A 21,094-nucleotide genomic window follows, 5' to 3' on the forward strand; every position below is an offset into this window, starting at 1 on the left:
ATTCCATCTGGTGAGGTCCATGTGTATAGTCATCTCTTATGCTGTCTAAAGAAGGTATTTGAAATGAACAAATCATTGATTTTGCAGAATTCTATCATGCTACCTCCAGCATCACTTCTATCACCAAGACCATATTTTCCACCTACTGATGCTTCCTCTTTGCTCGCAACCTTTGCATTCCAATCACTGGTAATGATCAATACAACTTAATTGCACGTTTGATCAGTTTCAGATTGAAGAAGTTGGTAGAATTCTTCTAGTTCACCCGCACTGGTTTTAGTGGTTGGTGCATAAATTTGAATAATAGTGGTATAAACTGGTCTTCCCTGTAGGTGCATGTATATTATCTTATCACAGACAGCGTTGTACCTCATGACTGATCTTTCCCAGCATTGTAAACCATGTGGTTTTCAGATTCAAAATGGCCAATACCAGTCCATTTCAGCTCACTAATGCCTAAGATATTGATGTCTATGCATTCTATTTCAGTTTTTGACAATTTCCAATTTTTCTAGATTCATACTTTGTACATTCCATGTTCCAATTACTAATGGATGTTTACAGCTGTTTGTCTTCATATTGAGTTGTGCCCCATCAGCAAATGAAGGTTCCGAGGGCTTTACTCCCATGGGCTTTACTCCATTCATGTCATCACGGTCAACTCTACTTTGAAGAGAGGCAACTTTTCCTCAGCCGCATTTTGGGTGTTTCTCTGCTATTCATAAAGTTTTTTGTGACAAAATATTCGGAAGTAGTTCATCACTCCTTCTTCCTAGTCTGTCTTCATCTGGAAGCTCATCTGAAACCTGTCCACCATGGGTGACCCTGCTGGTATTTAAAATACTGGTGGCATTGCTTCCAGAATCACAGCAACTCACAAACCACCACAATACAACAAACTGACTGAGATAGTCAATAAGTGAGAAGTAGGCATATATCACATTTTATTTATCCATTCACTAATTGAAAGACACTTGGATTGCTTCAATCTTTGGGCTATTGTAATAATGCTACTATGAATATTAACATACAAGTATCTGTTTGAGTCACTGCTTTCAATTCTTTGTGGTATATATAGTAGAATTGCTAGGCCATGTGGTAGTTCTATGCTAGACTTTTTAAGGAACTCCTTCATTTTGTGTTTCAATGGTTACATACTGGTCCATTTTATTATTGTATAGTTGTCAGATTCAAATGAATACATCATCTATGAGCAATTAGCATAAAGTTCAGCAGTAGACAAAACCAATCTATGTGTTAGAATTAAAAATTGTTGTTGCCATCAGTTCTAACACACAATGACCTTGTATAGGTTCCCAAGGAGCAGCTGATGAGTTTGAACCACCAACCTTACAGTCCAAGCCAACTTTGCATTTCAATGCATTCACCCAAAGAGCCACACCAGGACTCAGGGTAATAGGCACCTTTTAGAAGGAACAAGCATTGACTTAGAGGGATGGGAAGCTTCCAAGGTGCTGTTCATGTTATGTTTCTTGAACTCTGGTGTTTAAACAAGTGCATCCACATTGTGGTAATTAACAAAAATGTACACTTACAATTTTTTTAGTATTTCTGCATGATGGTTTGCTTCAATATTACAAAACTAAAGCTTGCAGTCTGGTGGGTAAAGCATTTATAGAGGCAAATAACTAGCTCAGTTTGAAAAGTGAATTCAGTATTGACTGTCTGGTGTGGCGCTGTATGATACGCAATGGACTGCTAACTGAATGGTCAGCTGTTGAAAGTCACCAGCCAATCCTTGAAAACCCTATACAGTGTCTCTATGCGTTGGGAGGGAACATCTTATCTTGTTCTGTTGCAGCAGCCCATGCTAGCTCTGTGGATAGTTCAATAACCTTGGGGAAGTTACATATGTATGAGGCTCGTCAGTTTCCTCGTCTATAAACGGGAGTAATAGCGTCACCTACCTGATTGCGTTGTGGTAAGGATGTAATATGATCTTTGTAAAGTGGGTAGAGATGTTCGATAAACTCCAACTACCAATTAAACAAGACATTACAATACTTATAAGGAAAAGGATTCTCTTCATTCCTAAATAAAGAAATACGCATTCAGGGCTGGCCTCTTCGCGGAAGGTGCATTCACAAAAGAGCGTGTTCAGAGGTCCTGAGGGCTCTGGCTGTCTCTCTGGACAGATGAATTTGCAGTCCGCCGGATTCCAATTGACGGACTAATCCAGCCCCAATTTCTACCGCCCGCGACGCCTTTAAGAGCGGAGCCATGACATCACCCAACGCAGCGCAACCTACCCTGACAGAGCGCTGATCATTTTTCTCCGGGCAGTTCAATTGGCTCGCCGGCACCCGGAGGCCCCGCCCTTTCTCCCTCCCCGCAGCTGGCCGGGGGCGCCAGCCGTCAGTCCTCCCAGGTGGGAGCAGGATCGGCCACCGGACCCGCCCTCCTAGAAGCCCAGCGGGGCCGGCGTAGGCTGCGCGGCTCGTGGTGGGAGGAGCGCGGCGCTGCCTCAGGAGCCGCCGCGGTCCCTGTCCTCCCACCCGCCCGTCCCTCCTGTAGCTCGCCTGCTGGGCAGGGCCGGCCCGTCCAAGCCATGGAGTCCTACGACATCATCGCCAACCAACCCGTAGTGATCGACAACGTGAGGCCCGGAGCTGGGGGGAGGGCGTCCGCAGGGATCCCCATCCGTCTCAGCTGGCGATCAGGGCACCCATCTGGCCGTGTAACCCAGGCCTCCGGCCGCTTCCCCACCGACAGCCGTTTCGGAGAGGCGGGGGCTTGACCAGCATTGCAGGGAGTCTGGAAGGGCTGCCGGTCCAGTCCACCTGCGCATCGGGCCTGCGGGAGCACCCGAACTTTTCTTGCTTGAGAGTGGGGTCTCTGAGCAGGGTCTACCCCTGCGAGCCCTGGTGCTGGCTGCCCCTCCTGATGGCAGTGGGGAGGCACTTGCCTTCTTGCACCCTGGTCAGCTTTAGGAGCTGTTGGTCAGGTGACCTCTACAGATGCTCTTGCTAGGGAGGCTGCACCCAAGGCAGGACCTCCAGGTTGCATGCGCTCTACCCGCATTCTTCTCTGCAAGTTACCTTCCATCGCCCACGTTCCCACACACACCTAGGTACCTTCTTGTTGGCTTTGATTTTCTCCGACATCAGCTGAGCAGAAATTCCACAGCCAGCATGGCAATGGGGAGAGTTCAGGGCCATGCTTGCCAGGCCCTAAAGTAGTTTGGGGTCTTTTTAAGACTCAGAGGAAAGATGTCTGGCTTCCTTGTGGACTTATCCCCGCTGCCATTTCTTGGAGGTTCCCTGGGAGGGTTTCTGGCCACAGCTGTGACATGGAATAAGATAAGGGCTGGGATATTTAGCCGGGTACCTGACTCTGACATGTCAACCTTGGAGTTTTTGATAATTCTGCTCTTTTTGGAATCTCTCACTTCCCACATGACCCACTGAGATCCTTGAATGGCAGTCTCTTTGGAGGACTATGTGGGCTGGACTGAGTCACAATAGATGACATTTAATAAGGAGCTTGGAACTGACTTTGGGGTTGTGTTGTCAGACCATCCAACAGGCCACAGGAAAGGCCGGGTCAGTTCTATTCTTGGTGGCAAATAACTCATCCAAGCTAACCAACAAGCCTGAGTTAGAGGAGGCTATTGGGGTAATTTCTTCCTTTGTAATTTGGAGATGTTTATTTTTGCACTGCAGGCCTAGAAGGTTAGGATGAAGACCACTGTCAAGAGGGCTTGAGAAGCTGATGTCTTAATTTAGTGGGAGGTTTCTAGATGCTAGATTTCTTGGAAGATCCTAAATTTGGCTTCTAGATGGAGCAGTGACAGGGCCAAGTTCTCCTTGTAATCTCTCGGGAAACCTCTTGAGGAGAGGTAGCTGTTGTCTCCATGCACCCTAGGATCGTCCCAGAAGGCTCCAGGATGTCTGCTAGGGTCCCTGGACCTGAGGGTACAGCTGAGAGCCTCTAGCAGGCTTCTGGGATTTGCTTTTGCTGTGAATGCCTCTTCTTGGAGCAGACCCCAGAGTGTGTGGAGAAGTGTACATCATGATTTCTCAGTCTCGGCACTATTGATATTCTAGGCTGGACGATTCTTGGTCTTGGGGAGCTCTCCTATGCAGTGTAGGATGCTTAGTCTCTACCTGCTGGATGCCAGTAGCACTCCTTCCTCCTCTGCCCCTGAATGTTGACAATCAAAAACATCTCCAGACATTACCAGAGATCTCCTAGAAGGGAAACTGGGGCAGAAATCACCCCAGTTTGAATCACTTGGCTGTGCCTCACAGGCTTGTGGGGTAGCCAGTACACTCCTGTGTAGGGGCTTTTTCTCCGTTTGGAAGGGAATGTCAGCAGCTAAACATTGTGTTTCCTTGCAGGGCTCAGGAGTGATCAAGGCTGGCTTTGCTGGAGACCAGATTCCCAAATACTGTTTCCCAAACTAGTAAGTGTTGCTCAGGCAGCGGTGCTAACGTTTTTGTTTGTTTCCCAGGAGAACACTGGCACCATGTTACAGCTGTCTCCTTTGAGACCAAGTCTTTAAGAGAAAACACCAGATCAGTAAGGTTGAAGCTGTTGAGGGCCCTTAACGGACAAGGACAAGCAGACCAGCTCTCTAGGCTTCTCCCTCTTCTTATGAGTCTCTCATTTTGGTCCCTTCTGGGACCAGTGAGGAGGAGAAATAGCCAGCCTGCCCTGGGGACTGGGTGTGGTATCAGCAGCCAGAATAAAGGGGAGAGACTCCAACGAAAGACAAAAACTCCAGGAGAAAGAGACAGTTGTGAGATGAACACCCTTCCGCTCTGGAAATGTTTTCTCCCAGCCTTCTTCATTTTCACGCTTTAGAAGATGGTTTGTTTCACTCAATGAGGCCTTTCTATGAATGCTGCCAGTGGTGGCAGAAATTAGGTTCAAAACAAAAAAACAAAACAAAAAAACAAAACAACCAGGAGCCTTTCTAGCTCATTGGGGAAATTCCCCTTAGGGGAGTGTCTCTTCTGAAATCTTGGGGGCATTGGAGTTAATGGCATAAAAAGGGTCCCAAAACCCCCAAAGTGACTGGCTGTACCAAGAACCCTGAGCCTGGTATGAGGTCAGAGTTAGAACCTGGGAAGGCTCCACCTTTCCTTGCTGAACTCATAGCGACCCTGTGTAGGATGTCCAAGGCTGTAAGTCTTTATGGGAGCAGAAATCCTCTGCTGGTGGTTCAAACTGCAGGATTGAACCACCAACCCTGCAGTTAACAGCCAGCCCAACACCTATCCCACTGCACCACCAGTGCTTCTGTTGAACTCCGTTTGGGTCTAATGAAAGGATCCTGTTAATGTGTGGGAAATGGGGGTCAAATATTGGAATGCTAGGTCATCATTGTTGAAGAACTGCATCTCTGTTCTAGAAGTCCTGGCTTTGGGGAGGGGAAGCGGGGACTGCATGAGTGAGGAGCATTCTAGGGAGCCATGACTCATCTTCCTGGGGTCTCCCATAGTCAGCAGCCCATCCCCTGAAGTGGAGAACACAGGATGAGTCATTATGACCACAGAAGGCTGACCCCCTGCCAGGGCTGGGCCAGCCATGAAGGAGCTCAGACACTCAGTCCTGTCCAGGCAGGAGGGGTGAGTCATGAAAGAGACACCGATTTCTTCCCTGAGCTTCCTGTCCAGCTGAGGCCCACTGTGCAGTCCTGTGCCACTTATGCCTCTGGTCTAGCCTTTGCCGCCTGGCCACATCTTAATGGTTTGGAGGACAGTTTGCCTCTTAACTGCTAGTGGTGAAATGTGCTTTTCCTAGACACCAGCTCAGCTAGGCCCCTCTCCTACCATGTTGTGTCTGTCCTTACAGTGTCGGGCGCCCTAAGCACATGCGGGTGATGGCTGGAGCCTTGGAAGGGGACCTCTTCATTGGACCAAAAGCAGAGGTAACACCTGTGGAGCCTGTCCTCCCTGGGTTTAAGGTCCTCCTACACATAGGAGCTGATGGTCACCTTTGAGAGAAATCCTGGGAATCTGTTCTTTAGAGTCATCTGCTGGGTATCACTTCTGGGTTTATGTTTCATACTCCAGCACTGAACTACTACACCGTGTTACCTCCCCTCTCTGCAAATGTTTCTCCCCTTGGTGAGATGCAGATGACGGGCCGTTTTGGGGAGCCTGGTTAGGCCAGTGCATGTCCTTGTGTTTTAGAGGCTACTTAGAAGCTCCTGAGAAAAGAACTGATTTAAGAGTCAACATCACGTGGACTTGATGGCTGATCTGAATTAGAGCCATGGGAGGCCTCCTCTTGAACTCTAGCCTGGGCGACTTGCCTAGAGGCTATCCAGCCATGATTAGGCCCTCGGGAGAGGAGCAAATATGTGGGGAGTGGGTAACAAGCTAAGTTTGAGCACTTTAGGCAGTTTCACAGCATAGGATGAGATTTTGTTGTTGTTAAGTACTGTGGAGTTGGTTCCAACTCATAGTGACCCTGCATAGGGTTTCTTTACGGGAGCAGAATGCCTCATCTTTCTCCCATGGAACCACTGGTAGTTTTGAACTGCTGACCTTGAGGTTAGCAGCCCGATTCGTAACCACTACGCTACCAGAGCTCCTTATAGCAGGGCAGATATGGGACTCTTAGAAGATGGTGTGAGTAGGATCCTTGGTTGTGAGTGAGAGAGGGTAAGTGGTACTTAGGGAGAAGAAGCACACTGAGGGGGACATCAGAGGGAAGGTATGATGGGTGAGGATGGCTCAGAGTGCTGAGAGAGGAGTCAGTGGAGGCAGTCACAACATCCCAACTGCCATTGTGAAGAGCAGTGGACAGCAGGGGGGGGCAGGTCCTTGTTGGATCTGGCTACAAGGAGTTCTCGGATGGTGCTAACAAGAGCAGTGTCAGTAAAGCAGTGGGGACAGAAGTTGGCAGCGTGAGCAGAGAGTGGAGGATTGAATATGTTAGTAATGAGGGTAGGGAAGTCCAGGAAGCATGACCATGGAAGGAAAAGGAGAAGTGGGATGGTGATGATGGGCTGGGCCTTAGGATCTGCACCCTACCTGGTTTCCAGCCAGTTGAAGCTGGTAAAGCTCTTGAGTTCAGGACCCTCCACACATCATCCATAGGTGGTATTATTAAAGGGCAAATTAAGGAGGCAACCCCCAAGAGGGCAGAAAGTAGTTACTCTGTGAGGTATTTAGGGGCTACATGTCACATCTGGCCTTTCACTTCTTCCCCTAGGAGCACCGGGGGCTGCTGACCATCCGCTACCCCATGGAGCATGGCGTGGTACGAGACTGGAATGATATGGAGCGCATCTGGCAGTACGTCTACTCCAAGGATCAGCTGCAGACCTTCTCCGAGGAGGTGTGGCAGCCAGCCCCTCCTGCGTCCCGGACTCTGTGTCCTCGTGTCTGTTCCCAGTTGGGCTTTCACATGACCACTCTGCATTTTGAGAGGGCTGCTGCCCTTTTACTGTGTGCATGTGTCACACACACACTCAGAGCAAGCTGTGAGATGAGCTGCTGACCGAGACCTGGATACTGTAGTAGTCTTAGGAAGGGTAGCAGGTGGCAGCTGCATAGGCTGGCAGCCGGGGGTTTTGGTTGTCTGGAAAGATTCCTTTTAGAGTCTGGCATGTTGTCCTTGCACGTGCCCACAACTCCGCCATCTCTTGTAGCATCCTGTTCTTCTAACGGAGGCTCCACTCAACCCAAATAAGAACCGGGAGAAGGCAGCAGAGGTGTTCTTCGAGACCTTCAATGTGCCGGCCCTGTTCATCTCCATGCAAGCTGTGCTCAGCCTGTGAGTGCTCCCTAAGCCCTAGGGATGGTCTGCTACTCTGGTCCTTGGAGTCCTCCTCTTCCCAGTGAACGTGGGTTCTCAGGCTTCTCTGTCAAAACAGCCTCTTGGTGCCTGTTCCTTTAGGGAGTCCCTTTTTCAGACTAGATAGGAAAGTGCCCCAGGGTTCCTTCCAAGGGTGAGAAGGTCCCCGTGCCTCAGTGGCTGAGGTGAGGGGACACTGACTTGATGACAGGTACGCCACAGGTCGTACGACGGGAGTGGTTCTAGACTCGGGGGATGGTGTCACTCACGCAGTCCCCATCTACGAAGGCTTTGCCATGCCACACTCTATCATGCGGGTGGACATTGCCGGCCGTGATGTCTCCCGGTATCTCCGGCTGCTGCTGCGCAAAGAAGGTGTCGACTTTCACAGCTCAGCTGAGTTTGAGGTGGTCCGGACCATCAAAGAGGTGACTCAGGCTGGGCAGTATGAGGGTATCTGGGTGTGAGGTTGAGTCCTGGGTTTCTTAGTGGCAGCCTTCTGAGGGTTGTGGTCTTGCCCACTGCAGCGAGCCTGCTACCTGTCCATCAACCCGCAGAAGGATGAGGCTCTGGAGACGGAGAAGGTGCAGTACACCCTGCCAGATGGCAGTATGCTTGATGTAAGTTGCCAGTTGTGGCACTGAGGCCGACACTTGGTGATGCTGGCACCTGGGGTGTGGAGGCTTCTGGAGGAGAAGAGGAAGGCTGGCATCCTTTGAGAAGCTTGTCTGCCTCAACCTCTATTCCACAGGTCGGGCCAGCCCGATTCCGGGCCCCTGAGCTGTTGTTCCAGCCAGACCTGGTAGGGGATGAGAGCGAAGGGCTCCACGAGGTACTGGCCTTCGCCATCCATAAGTCTGACGTGGACCTCCGCCGGACACTCTTCGCCAACATCGTACTCTCGGGTGGTTCAACACTTTTCAAAGGTACCAGAGTTTGGGAGGAGTTGGTGGTAAGACTTTGGAGACAAAGAGGCAGCTGGACCCTCTGAGACCACACCCCACCTCTTGGAGTCTGGGACATTGGCCCATTTTCTAGTGAGTTTTTGGTGTTCGAGGAGCTTCTTCTTTTTTCTTTTAAAATAATTTTGTGTGTGTATTTATGTGAATAAGCAATATGTTCACCCAAGTTCTAAAATATATTAAGTGAAAAGTCTCCCACTATTGTATTATCTCTGGCCACCCAGTCCTGTCCCTATAGGAGTGACTCATATTCTTATGTTTCCCTTCAGCAATAGTCTATGTGTACATACTGTTTGTATATACTATAAGCAAATATGTATTTCCCCTTCCTTTCTTTTACACAAATTGTAGCCCATTTTATGGTGCTGAAGTAAGTTGGTTTGAACTGCAGGATCAGCAGTTCAAACCCACCAGCCACTCCTTGGAAACCCTGTACAAGGTCGCTATGAGTTGGAACCGACTCAACAGCACTTCAGTACACTCTGCCATGTATTGTCTTTCTTATCAATATATCATGAAGATCATTCCCTATCAGCTTATGAGTGGCCTCATTCTCTATTATTAAATACCATGTAGTATTTTGCTGAGTGGATGGACCCTTTAATGGCATCATGTTGATTACCTTTGAGGTAGTTATAGCCATTTCTGGTCACAAAGTTGTGGCAGTAGACAACCTTATACATCTGTCATTCACATGACGGGAGTATAGGTAACAAATATGACACTGCTGGATAATGTGCTGGACCAGTGGTTCAAACTCACCAGCCGCTCCTCAAAAACCCTACACAGGGTCGCTATGAGTCAGAACCGATCCGACAGCACTTTACAACAACAGTGGGGCTGCAGAGGAGTGAAATGTGCATGCAGTAGAAATGCTGTCTGCCTGCAATTGTAATTCTGTAGATAACGCAAAAATAGCCCTGCCAAGAGGTAGTACTTTACTCCAACGTCTGGATGTTTGTGGTCTGTGCCAATCTGATGGGTAAAAAATGGTAGCTGTTTTCTCCTGTCATTTGTCCGTTGATTTTGTTTGTGGTGGGTTTCGGCTCATGGAATGTTGGCTGAGGAAGAGCCTAGTGGACCAGGCAGAGCTGTGTGACTTGAGGCTTCATCTTATTGCCTCTGAGGAGCTGGGCCAATCCACAGCCATGGTGCTGGATCTTTTCTTCCCTGGACAGCTCGCCCATATCCTTAGTCCCACATTTTTCAGAAAAGACACGCTGAAAGAAGGGGTGGTGGCAGTTGGGTTGGGAGCATCAAAGGTTGCATACTGGAGAGTAGGCTGGTGGCAGGGAGGTAGGATGTTGCCCACGGGTCCGACCAGCCTTGTGTTCACAGGCTTTGGTGACCGATTACTAAGTGAAGTGAAGAAACTTGCTCCAAAGGACGTCAAAATCAAGGTGAGGTTTTTGAGAGTCCCCATCAGGCTTTGCAGCCTTGACCAGGAGAGGAAAGAGCAAGTGTGGCCTCCAGACCCACCCCCCCTCCCATTTACTCTCACCTAAACCCACCCAGCCCAGCTTCTCCCTACTTTTTCCCATTTCTCGCAACTGGTGCACTTGCTTTCCTGCCCTGGGCCCTCTGGGAAATGCCCCTGAGGCTGGAAAGGTGGCTGCTTAGTGGGCATGGGGCAGTTACACTGATGGTTGCTTCCTCTAGATCTCGGCTCCTCAGGAACGGTTATACTCCACATGGATTGGGTGAGGCGGGGCTCAAGGGGAGGACTCTGGGAGACCATTTTACCCTGGACATTTTTCCTAGGGTTGACCCCAGACAGGTGGAGGTGGGAGGCTTTCCGTCCCAGGTAAAGGAAATGGAGTCCCGAGTACCCAGGGAGGGTGGTTGGCTCAGACCACAGGTCCATAAGACTAATACCTGTCTCTCCTCACAGTGGCTCCATCTTGGCCTCGCTGGACACGTTTAAGAAGATGTGGGTATCCAAAAAAGAATATGAAGAGGATGGTTCCCGTGCTATTCATCGTAAAACCTTCTAGTGTCCATGATGTGTGGGGAGAATGGGGGGGAAGGGGAGCCAGTGCCTTTAACCCTTTCTGGTCCGGGCCCACATACTAGGCGTAGGGTCCCCTGCATGCCCTGAATCCCCGGCAGCTGGTAGGTACATCGGTACCCCCTGCCATCCTCCCCTTCACACGTACACACACTGTCACACTGTTAACGTTTAGTTTCATGGATGGGATTCTTGAGTTGAGGAGCCCAGCTTTGGGGTACCCTGGGTATATTCCTTGGCAAGGCCAGTTAGGACTGTCATTCCTTGCTCTGATCCTCAGAGGGAATGCCTGTCTGTGTTTTAAGAACCAGGCACCCAAATGTACCTGTTTCCTCTGGCAGGATCCCACCCAGGGTTGAGGTGTCCCTCCTCATAGAGAGTTGGGTTAGAGAGGAGGTGCGCGCTAGCTCCCTAGAGATGCATCCTTGTACTCATGGCCTCTGGAGCTGTTGGTGCTCCTCCTTTTCCTGACCTGAAGGGTAGTCTCCAGGGCCCCAGCTAAGCCATTCCTGACCCTTTCTTTCACACTCTGTCCTTTGGTCTTCCTGGGTTGGATACCCTGGTGTCGGGCTGAGTACCAGGCCATCTTCTGCCCCCAGTGAGGATGGTCTGGCCCAGGATCAAACCCTTTGGAGGTGCCCAAGGTACCTGCAATCACTTCTTGTTGCGCTTTTCCCTAAAAAGCACATCACCGATTCGCTGCTCCCTGTCCTTGCCTCCACACCCTAGATGAGAAAGGGTTAGCGGTGTTCGTTTGTTGAAGGGAAATAATTTAATCAGGAGTCTGACTTGGAGATGGAGCGTTTCTGTCTCCCACCTCCAAGATCAAGGTCTTCACTACCTGATGGCCAGGACTTTACCTCTCCTTACCACAAGTCTACCCCACCCCAGATATGTACAGTAATTTAACACAGTTGCCTGAAAAAAAAATTTTTTTTAAATCATTATAGTAATAATTATGGACAAAGGCCAGTGTGTGGCTGTTTCCTTGTGGTTCTTTGTGCTATTGTTTGCTCCTCTATCCTTGGGGATTCAAAGAAGAGACTGGAGAGCAAGCAGCATGGTACTATGTGGGTTTCCTGGTTGATGGGGCAACGTGGCACAGGAAGCCCCAGGAGACGGGGTGTTGAAGCTGGCAGCAGAATTCCCAGCGTCATTATCCCCTGGTTAAAATCCACCAGGGAAAGCTGCCTTCAGACACCTTGTTGCCAGACAGGCAGGGCCTAGTTCCCAGGAGCAGTGTTGTTCTTGAGCACCTCTGAGCATGCCCCGCTCAGAGGAAGATAAGGCTGACAGATGACACCAGCCAATAATGTGGGCTCATCAGCTCATGGGTTCAGACAAGTCGTGTGTGGGGTGAGGGCTTGGTAGGAGAAGGAGAAAATGGGGATAGCAAAGGCTGAGGGATAGCAAAAGCTGGGCTCGAAATAAAGAAACAAGGAGAGAAAGGGCTGGGAGGCAGAGGGAGCAGTGAGAAATTAGAGTTTAAAAAATATCTGCTCTTTCCTTCATTAAATATTTGAGCACCTGCAGACTGGCTCCACACAGTAAGCACTGGACTGAAAAGCACAAGGTCTGTGGTTCAAGCCTGCCTGCCATTCCGTGGGAGAAAGATGAGGCTTTCTGCTTCCACAAAGATTGTCAAAAGCCTCGGCAACCCTGTACAAAGCAGCTATGAGTCAGAACTGACTTGAAGGCACTTAACAACAACAATCACAGGGTGCCAAGTGTGTGGGACCAGTGGTAAACAAGATCTAGTCCTGGCCCCCACAAAGTTAAATGTTAGGGGAGGAAGACAAACAGGCCTATTTAGCACAGAGTTCTGAAGACCTGGAGGAAGGGCATCTAACTCAGCAGGGTAGGCTGACTTGTGAGGGTCCTATAGGAGTTTGACAGGAAGGTATTTCAGGCAAAGGTAAGAGTACTAGGAAATGCTTGGGACCTGTGGGGCCGGAGAGATGCCAAGTCAGCAGGGAGGAGTGAGTGCTCTCATATGGCTGTGTTGTTAAGTGCTGTCAAGTCGTTTCCCACTCATAGTGACCCTGTATAGGGTTTCCAAGGAGCAGCTGGTGGGTTTGAACCACTGACCTTGTGGTTAACATTCAGTACTTATCATACAGTGCCACAAAATGAAGATGAGAACAAAAAAGGTAGATCAGGGCCAGTATATGGAAGGCCTTGAGAAGACTTCTAGCTTTGACCTAGATGAGGGGTGACTGGCCATGGGAGGATGGTGATCAAAACTGAGAGTTGGCAGTTTAGTAGGGACTAGAGTGGGCCCAGAACCAAGAAAACTGGGAGGGAAAAGAATACTGAGTCAGGCTTGCTCGGCACCGGGCATTGTATAAAGTTTTGTGGTTGCAGAGCAGCCAACCCGTATCTGCTCTCACGGGAGAGACCATTTACACAGGTCTTTGTCTGGGTGCCCCCAAGACCAGCACTTCTCCAGTTCTATTCATGGCACCACTTTCTCCCTTCCACACAGGTTTGGAGTCTATTCCTTTGACCCTCCCTTACCTCCTCTACGTCCTGTCACTAAGTATTGTTGATTGTTCTGCAGTGTTTTTCCCACCCATCCTTTGCCATGACCACCACCACCACCCCAGCATGTGACCAAACCTCCATTCTCCCACCCAACCCATTTTCTCTAGAATCTAAAGTATGGATAACCTTGGATCTGCCACCTCTTGCTCCAAAACATCACGCTTTCCCACTGTCTGGTGAAATAGACAACATGACACCGGTAAAATCACCTTCATAAACTACACATTCTATTCAGACCCTTTGGGATCTGTACTTTCCTTCCCTGTTTCAGCCTTATGCATCATGTTGCCCTGAATTGCCTGCTAGCCTATACTCATCCTATTGCTTTTGCTGGAAATGACCCACCTAAGTCTGGCAAAATTCTGTCCATTAAGACAAAGCACAATACAATATCCTTCCTACTTTTCCAGCAGGATAAGATGTTGGCTCAGGCTCTGCCAAGTTTCTCATTAGGAAAAAAGTTATGAATAAGGCTAGAATGAGCTTGGATTGGATTGGAAGCAGACTGATTAGCTCGTGCTTTTTAATATATGTACAGATAATATGCTAAACTATACATCCATGTGTGAGGGACAGAATGAATAGATTTCTTCTTGCTTTGTCTATTGAGGGCCTGGATGCAGTACTGAATGCCCCAGTAGCAATGAGCACATATAGTAATCCTGATCTTGGTTTCTAAATACCAATTAATAAAAGGAACCAGAGTTCCTTGGGAGAACTCTAGAGCTACAGAAAAAATACAAGTTGAGCCCAGAGGGTCTTGTGGTGATAAAAGAAGGGTTCAAAAACAGATGGAGGCTCGTCAAAAGGACACAAGAGCCAACTTGGAGGAGCATCAGATGGTCAAATCTGTAATGTATATAAGCCATAGAATAAAATATTCATGAGCCCATACCAATGGAAACAAATCATTGAATATATACCTACATGGGGGAGAAGGGACAACTGTTCATTTATAATAGAATGCTAATGAATAAATATAGGAGGACCAATGGAAAAAGGTAACAATTGCCACAGTAACTGTTTCAGTCGTCACAAGGCTCCTCAATGGATATAAAAATCCAGACAGTCACATCTCAACATACCTCCCTAAAAGACATTAGTTACAAAAGGAAAAGTAGCAGGCTTTTATTTAAGTTTGAATCTCCCAATAACAAATCATAACAGCATCGTGTATCTTGATGCAATGCACTGAAAGAGCCCAGAAGATTTTTTTTAGTACACCCTTAATCTAACCATGAGGAAACAGAAGAGGAACCCAAACTGAGGGGCATTTTATAAGTTAATAGACCAGCTCTCTTACTTAAAAGTGGTGAGCTCATGAAAGTCAAAGAAATGGGTAGATCGAAGGCCATGAAAGAGCTTGACAACTGGCAACAAGAAATCCTGGATTGAAAAGCTGGAAAAGTCCAAATATGTTCTGTTGGCTAGTTCGTAGTACTATAACAGTGTTAATTTCTTGGGTTCAATAATTGTACTATGTAAAATATTGACACTAGAGGAAACTGGGTGAAGGAATTCTGCTTTTGCAACTTTTTCAAGATGCATAACCATTAAGATGAAACAAGGTGTATGATTAGTTGGAAGTAAAGCTGATGATCTTGTCAATTTACCTTCACACACACACACAGAAATGTATAATCAGAAAACAGAGCTCAAGTCCAGGAGCCAAACGGTCTCTCCACAACCCTGCCACCACAATTTAAAGTCACTGTTCCTAGGTTTCCCCATCTCTCATATAGGGGTGATAATAATAGCACTTACCTCATGGGTTTTTAAGGCTGGAACATTTTGTACCAGAATATAAGTGCTCAAAGAAAAGGGGCTTTTTCAAAAGGTCCTGAGACAGCTGACCTGGCCAAATTTGGAACAAATTAAGCATCAAAAATATTGGGAATAAGTATAGCTCCATAAGATATTTATTAACAAAGAGATACAGGGTCACTATGAGTTGGACCTGATTTGACAGCACTTAACATCTTCACAGCAAAGAAGCCTGGCAGACATTAGCTTAATCAAGTGACCAAAGTAAACCTCATCAATAATAGGACATGTCCTGGTGTAGCGCTGCAGGAACTGCAGAGTAGGTGGATCAAATCCACCAGCCATTCCTTGGAAATTCTATACAGGGTCGTTACGGGTTGAACCGACTCAACAGGTAAGAGAACAACATACTCTTGTAATACAAACGGTTTGGGTGTGTTTGCTATTGTTGCTATAGACAATTACCATACATTTGGTGGTTTACAACAATACACAAATTGGTTATATTTTACAGTTCTATAGAAGGTTGTCTTAGTTATCTTGTGCTATCATAGAAATGCCACAAGTGGAAATTTAATGCTCTCAGTTTAGGAGGCTAAAACTCCAAATCCAGAGTGCCAGCTCTGAAGAAAGGTCCTTGTCTCTTTTCAGCATCTGTAGACCCAGCATTCCTTGGAGATTCCCACATGTCTTGGCATCAATTTGTCCCTGAATCTAAGAGCTTCACAGTGCAAGGACCGCAGGTCCATAGGATGCACCCCACTCCCAGTTCTTTCTCAGTGGTAGTAGGTTCCTCTGATCTCTGCTCACTTCTGCCAGCTTTCATCTCTTTAAGAGTGCTGCTGGCCACATCTCAGGGACACTCACCGTACACTGGATCAGGCCTGTTTGGGATTATAAGAGTACTGCTTCCCATCCTTAATCCTTGTATTGGTTTATCACTTCCGATCACATCATGGCAGATCATCACAAAATTTCCCCACTACATCATTATATAACTGCCAGACCACTGAGAATCATGGCCCACCCAAACTGACACATATTTGGGGGACACACAATTCAATCCATGACAAATCCAACACTGGTCTCCAAGTGTCAGCAGAGATTCTACAGGAAATATTTTCTTGCCTTTTCCAATTTCTAGAGGTACCCATATTCCTTGGTTTGTGTTCCCTTCCTCCATCTTCAAAGCCACCAGAATTTCATCTCTGATCACACTTCCCTAACCACGTGTTGATCTCTCTTCTGCCTCTGATTATTGGGCCCAAGTGGATCATCCAGGATACACCTATTTTAAATTAGTTGGCTAGGACCCTTAATTCCATCTGCAATCTTAATTCCCCATTGCATTTTGTTGTTGTTATGTGCCGTGGAGTTGGTTCTGACTCATAGCAACCCTGTACATAGAACCAAACATATTCATAGGTTCTGAGGATTAGGACATGGACATTTTTGGTAGGTCAAATTCTCCCTATCAGAGTCTGGAAGCATACTGGAGCTTTTGCTAGCTTTGTTGTTGTATTGTGCCGTCGAGTTGGTTCCAGCCTATAGCTACCCTATATAGGATTTCCAAGGAAGAGCTGGTGATTTTGAACTGCTGACCTTGGAGTTCAAAGGGACTTTGCAGTCTAGCGCATTAACTCACAGCGCCATGCAGAACTCACTCCACTTTGCTAGCTTTAGGGGAGAATTAATTTTAAAAATTTAAAGACTGAGGGGAAAGCAGCAACAGGGGCTTGAAGATAAGGAAGAACATAGACCAAGCCAATGAATGATGTGAGAAGTTTAAAAGCTCAACCTGAGCAGAGTTTGGATTGGAAGGGAGAGATTGTGGAAAAGGAAAGGGAAATGCAGGTGGCCAGACGGGGGCACTTGATCTCAGTCATCAGATCTGTTTCCATTTCAGTTTTTGGGAAATTCTTAAGTAATATTTAAGGTGAAAATAATAATTGGATAAAAGAAAGGCCTTCACCTCCACACACAGAGTGGACAGAGATGGGCAACTTGGACATTGGATACCCAAAAGGGAAAGGAGGGACTACAAAGGCAAGAAGTAACTGGCTTACAAGCTTTCAAGAGGGAACCTAGAGCTAGGGGGCATGGAGGAAGGCAGAATCACCAGTGAGTACTATCCAATCTGTCTAGGTGGAGCTGATGAAATGAAATACAGATGGGTTACGTGCGATACTGTAGTGAATAATGGTTATCAGGACGGATTGTGAGTGTTGGAAATGCAAAGGTGGACATTTTGTGGCAAGGAAGGGAGTGACTGTTTCTCCAGCCTAGGAGCGGAGGTCTCTGGGACCACCAACGGAAAAGAGCCGAGAACAGGATCCTACCCAGAGAAGCAGGGATGCCTGAGATGGAGACAGAGACGATGACATGGAGGGATGGAGCGGCTGGAGACTTTGGATCCAGAGAGGGAGAGGAACTGTGGGCCGAAGACTGGGGGTCGGGGAAGGGGCGAAGTGCAGAGGATGGGCTTCCAGGATATGCCCTTTGGTCGGGAGATGAGGAGATGATGCATGGAGGGGATCGGAACCATGGCAATGTAATGATATACAATGGAATGAATATGGAACTGAGGTTCTCTCATGTAAACTATCATATAATTCACAATAAAACATTAAAAAAAAAAAAAAAAAAGGCCTTCAATGGCAGGTTGGTGTTCAGGACCATCTCCTGGAAGCAGAGAAAACACCATGTAAAGGAAGTCTTTAAGAGAAGCTAAGGCAAGGGGAAAGAAGCTTTCTCTTAGATTCTCCTATCATCACAGTTCAAAAGGAAAGATTGACTCTGAACCAATTTTGTGGCGATAGTAGCTGGATAGAAAGCTACCTCTGTGGATAAACTCAACACAAAATGGAAGGGTACTATTTCTATTTTATAAATGAAAGTTTTGAACTTGTCCAATAAGGAGAAGCAAAAATCCTTACAAAAGGACAAAAAATAACATCATGATAAATAGAGAAAAAGACTGACGTCGTCAAAGACTTCATTTTGCTGCCGTGGTCCATAATTAATGCTCACGGAAGCAGTAATCAAGAAATCAAACCATGGATGGCAGTAGGCAGATCTGCTGCCCAAGACCTCTTTAAAGTGATAAAGAGCACAGATGGCAGTTTGAGGATTAAGGTGTACCTGACACAAGACGTGGTATTTTCAATAACCTCATATGTATGTGGAAGTTGGACAATTTATAAGTAAGACCAGAGAGAAATCAATGCATTGGAATTAGGATGTTGGAGAACAATCCATCTCAGAATGCTCCTTAGAAGTGAGGATGATGATACGCGGCGGGTAGGAGTGTGGGGTGGCGGCAGGACAGGATGAAAAAAAATTAACTGAATAGAGTTAACATGTAAAAAGTGGGTGGAGATAAACACTGTTAACTGATGGTTGTTGGAGGGGATTATGATCATTGTAACAAAATGAAGTATATAAGATTAAATGTAAAACATGATCTGCTTTGTAAACCTTCACTCAATTAAAAAAGTGAGGATGGCAAGATATTCGTATTTTTGACATTTTGTTGGAGGGATCAGTCCCTGTTGGACATCATGCAGGTAAAGTGGAGGGTCAGTGAAAAACAGGAAGACCCCTAACAAGATGGACTGCTACAGCGGCAGTAACAATGGACTCAAAACAGAACAAGGATGGCGGAGGACCAGCAATTTGGTTGTTGTTCATAGACAGCACCTAACAAGGTGTGAGTCTAGTGACTGAATTGGACATTTTGTTTCTTCCCTCTACATTTTTTTAAAAAAACTTTCTATATGGCAAAGTTCACACGTCCACAAGACTAGCTGACACTTACATACCCACTACAATGGCTCAATTGTGACTGTTTCATCTATATCTCAAATCATTCTCCTCACCTCACAATATTGATCCTAATCCTAGACCTATCATTTCATCCTAAATAGTTCAATGTCTCTGCTGCGGTGCTGTGGGTTAATCTGCTGGAGTGCAAGGTTGGTTTGAACCAAAAGGTTGGTACTTCATGCTTACCAGCTGCTCCTTAGAAACTCAATACAGGGTCGCTATAGGTCAGAACCAACTCAACAGCACTTAACAACAAAAAGCATTTTAAAAATCCAAAAAACCCCTAATTCCATTGTTGTGACCCTGCACAGGGTTTCTGAGGCTGTAAATCTTTACGGGAACAAAAAGCCTTATCTTTGTCCCGTGGAATGGCTGGTGGTTTCAAACTGCCAACCTTGAGGTTAGCAGCCCGATTCACAACCACTGCGTTACCAGAGCTCCTTAGGACTCCACTGTTGTTGTAAAGTGCTATCAAGTCTGTTCTGACCCATAGCAACCCTGTATAGGGTTTCCAAGGAGCAGCTGGTGAGCTTGAATCATTGACCTTGCAGTTCATATGGCTTTGCAGTCTGGCTCATTAACCCACAGTGCCACACCAGGACTCCTAGGACTCCATTAGCACACTAAAAATTTAACAAAGCTTTAACTCCAAATATCTACGATTCAAATTATTCCAAAGTTGCTTTTTTTAAACCAAAATTTAAAGTTAGCACATTGCTCTTGGTTGGTCTTTCTCACATTTTGCTATAGGTTCTCCCTTATTTTCCCTCCTTGTAACTATTTGTTGAAGAAATCTAGTCATTGGTTCCTATAACTGTCTTATATTTTAGACTTTGATGATGGTAACCCCTTAAACTGTGCTTTGAACTTGGGCCCTCCTTACTTCAAGGTCCCCATAGCTCTTCTCACAAGACCACCCTATCTCTTAACTGTCAGAAAATACCATTTGCCTGGTTCTTTACATATTAATAGTATTTCTAACACCTAACAAGGTATTTGTCTTTTTTGGTAGATACAACCAAAGCCTCAAAGAACATGTCCACAGAGACACAGCAAAATAATGGAACCAACTTGGTAAGTCTGTTAGCTTCCCTCCACAGCCCGTGCTTTCCCCATCACCACCACCACACGGTTCCAATCAGTACATTCTATAATTATCACCAGTTTTATTGCTAATCCAAACAGTAATGGTAGGGTATTTTAAATGTCCGAGAAGCTGATATAAATAGATCTTTCTAAGATAACAATCACCAACGTTTCCCAAAAAGTACAGTCAATTATGGGAGAAGGAGCCAATGCTAGTCTTTATTGAAATGACGAAAAACGTTCAGTGTGAGTCGGTGCAGGGGCTCAGTGGGCTAACTGGTGAGGCACCAGCTTGTAATGAGTTCCACAGTTAGGGCACCGCTGGGCATCACCTTTGTGCAGCCAAAACCAGATAACAGCACTGTTGTCTTCTTCACCTGAAAGGAAAACGGAGTCAAAGGCTGTCTTTAGTCTGGATAGGGAGACTTTCAACCTTAATCTCTTTTCTGTAAAAACCTGAAACCCAAATAAAAATTATGCTGCACACCTGAGAAATCAGTTCAAGCTCTCATCCCCATTTTTCAGATGAAGAAACTGAGGCCCTAAGAAAACAAACTGACCTCATATAAGAGTCACTATAGGTTTAACAAGCATATTGCCTAATAAAACCCTAAAGCAAGAACCATTCAAATATGTATCATTAGTATTTGAAGTGGTGCCTAGCATAGAAAAGGTACACAATAAATATTTTCTGATATAATACCCTTTCATGGCCAATGAACCAGTATTACTGCTGTCCCATGCCCCTTTCCAGTAAGGATGACCTACTGAGGAAGGATGAGACTTGAGAGGGCCTGGGCGTTTACAGCTTATTTATATACATGTCTTGTTTATACATGAGAATTCACACAAAAAATCTGAAACAGTTTGTTAACTGTTTTTTTCTGTAGACATCCTGTGGAGTCCCTGAGTGCTGCAAATGGTTAAGCACCCTGTATAAGAGGTTGACAGTTCTAACCCACCAGCTGCTCCTTGGAAACCATGCACAGGAGCTCTTTCAGTTGGAAGCAACTCAACTGACCAAGGAGCTTTGGTAATGCTGTAGGATACGCACTGGGTAGCTAACCACACAATCAGCAGTTTAAACTGATCAACCTTCCTGCAAGAGAAAGGTGAGGCTTTCTGCTCCTCT

General features: G+C 46.5%; 2 protein-coding genes across 2 annotated transcripts in view; one reads left to right on the forward strand and one right to left on the reverse strand.

Annotated features, from left to right (window-relative positions):
- The first annotated feature begins 2,378 nt into the window (after positions 1-2,378).
- ACTR1B (ARP1 actin-related protein 1 homolog B, centractin beta (yeast)) lies at positions 2,379-10,729 on the forward strand. Its single transcript, XM_006876613.1, has 11 exons — positions 2,379-2,617; positions 4,362-4,426; positions 5,821-5,896; positions 7,189-7,314; positions 7,628-7,752; positions 7,985-8,201; positions 8,301-8,393; positions 8,525-8,699; positions 10,074-10,135; positions 10,395-10,435; positions 10,627-10,729. The coding sequence occupies exons 1-11, from the start codon at positions 2,570-2,572 to the stop codon at positions 10,727-10,729; spliced, it is 1,131 nt and encodes a 376-aa protein (XP_006876675.1). The 5' UTR covers positions 2,379-2,569.
- Positions 10,730-20,226: 9,497 nt separating this feature from the next.
- The window catches only part of LOC102816858 (cytochrome c oxidase subunit 5B, mitochondrial-like), a 15,048-nt gene continuing 14,180 nt past the window's right edge, over positions 20,227-21,094 (reverse strand). Inside the window, exon 4 of the mRNA XM_006876614.1 lies at positions 20,227-20,339. Coding sequence (XP_006876676.1) covers positions 20,227-20,339 — 113 coding nt within the window. The remainder of the gene's footprint in view (positions 20,340-21,094) is intronic.

This window comes from Chrysochloris asiatica, unplaced genomic scaffold (assembly GCF_000296735.1).
Source record: "Chrysochloris asiatica unplaced genomic scaffold, ChrAsi1.0 scaffold00395, whole genome shotgun sequence".
Lineage (NCBI taxonomy): Eukaryota > Metazoa > Chordata > Mammalia > Afrosoricida > Chrysochloridae > Chrysochloris > Chrysochloris asiatica.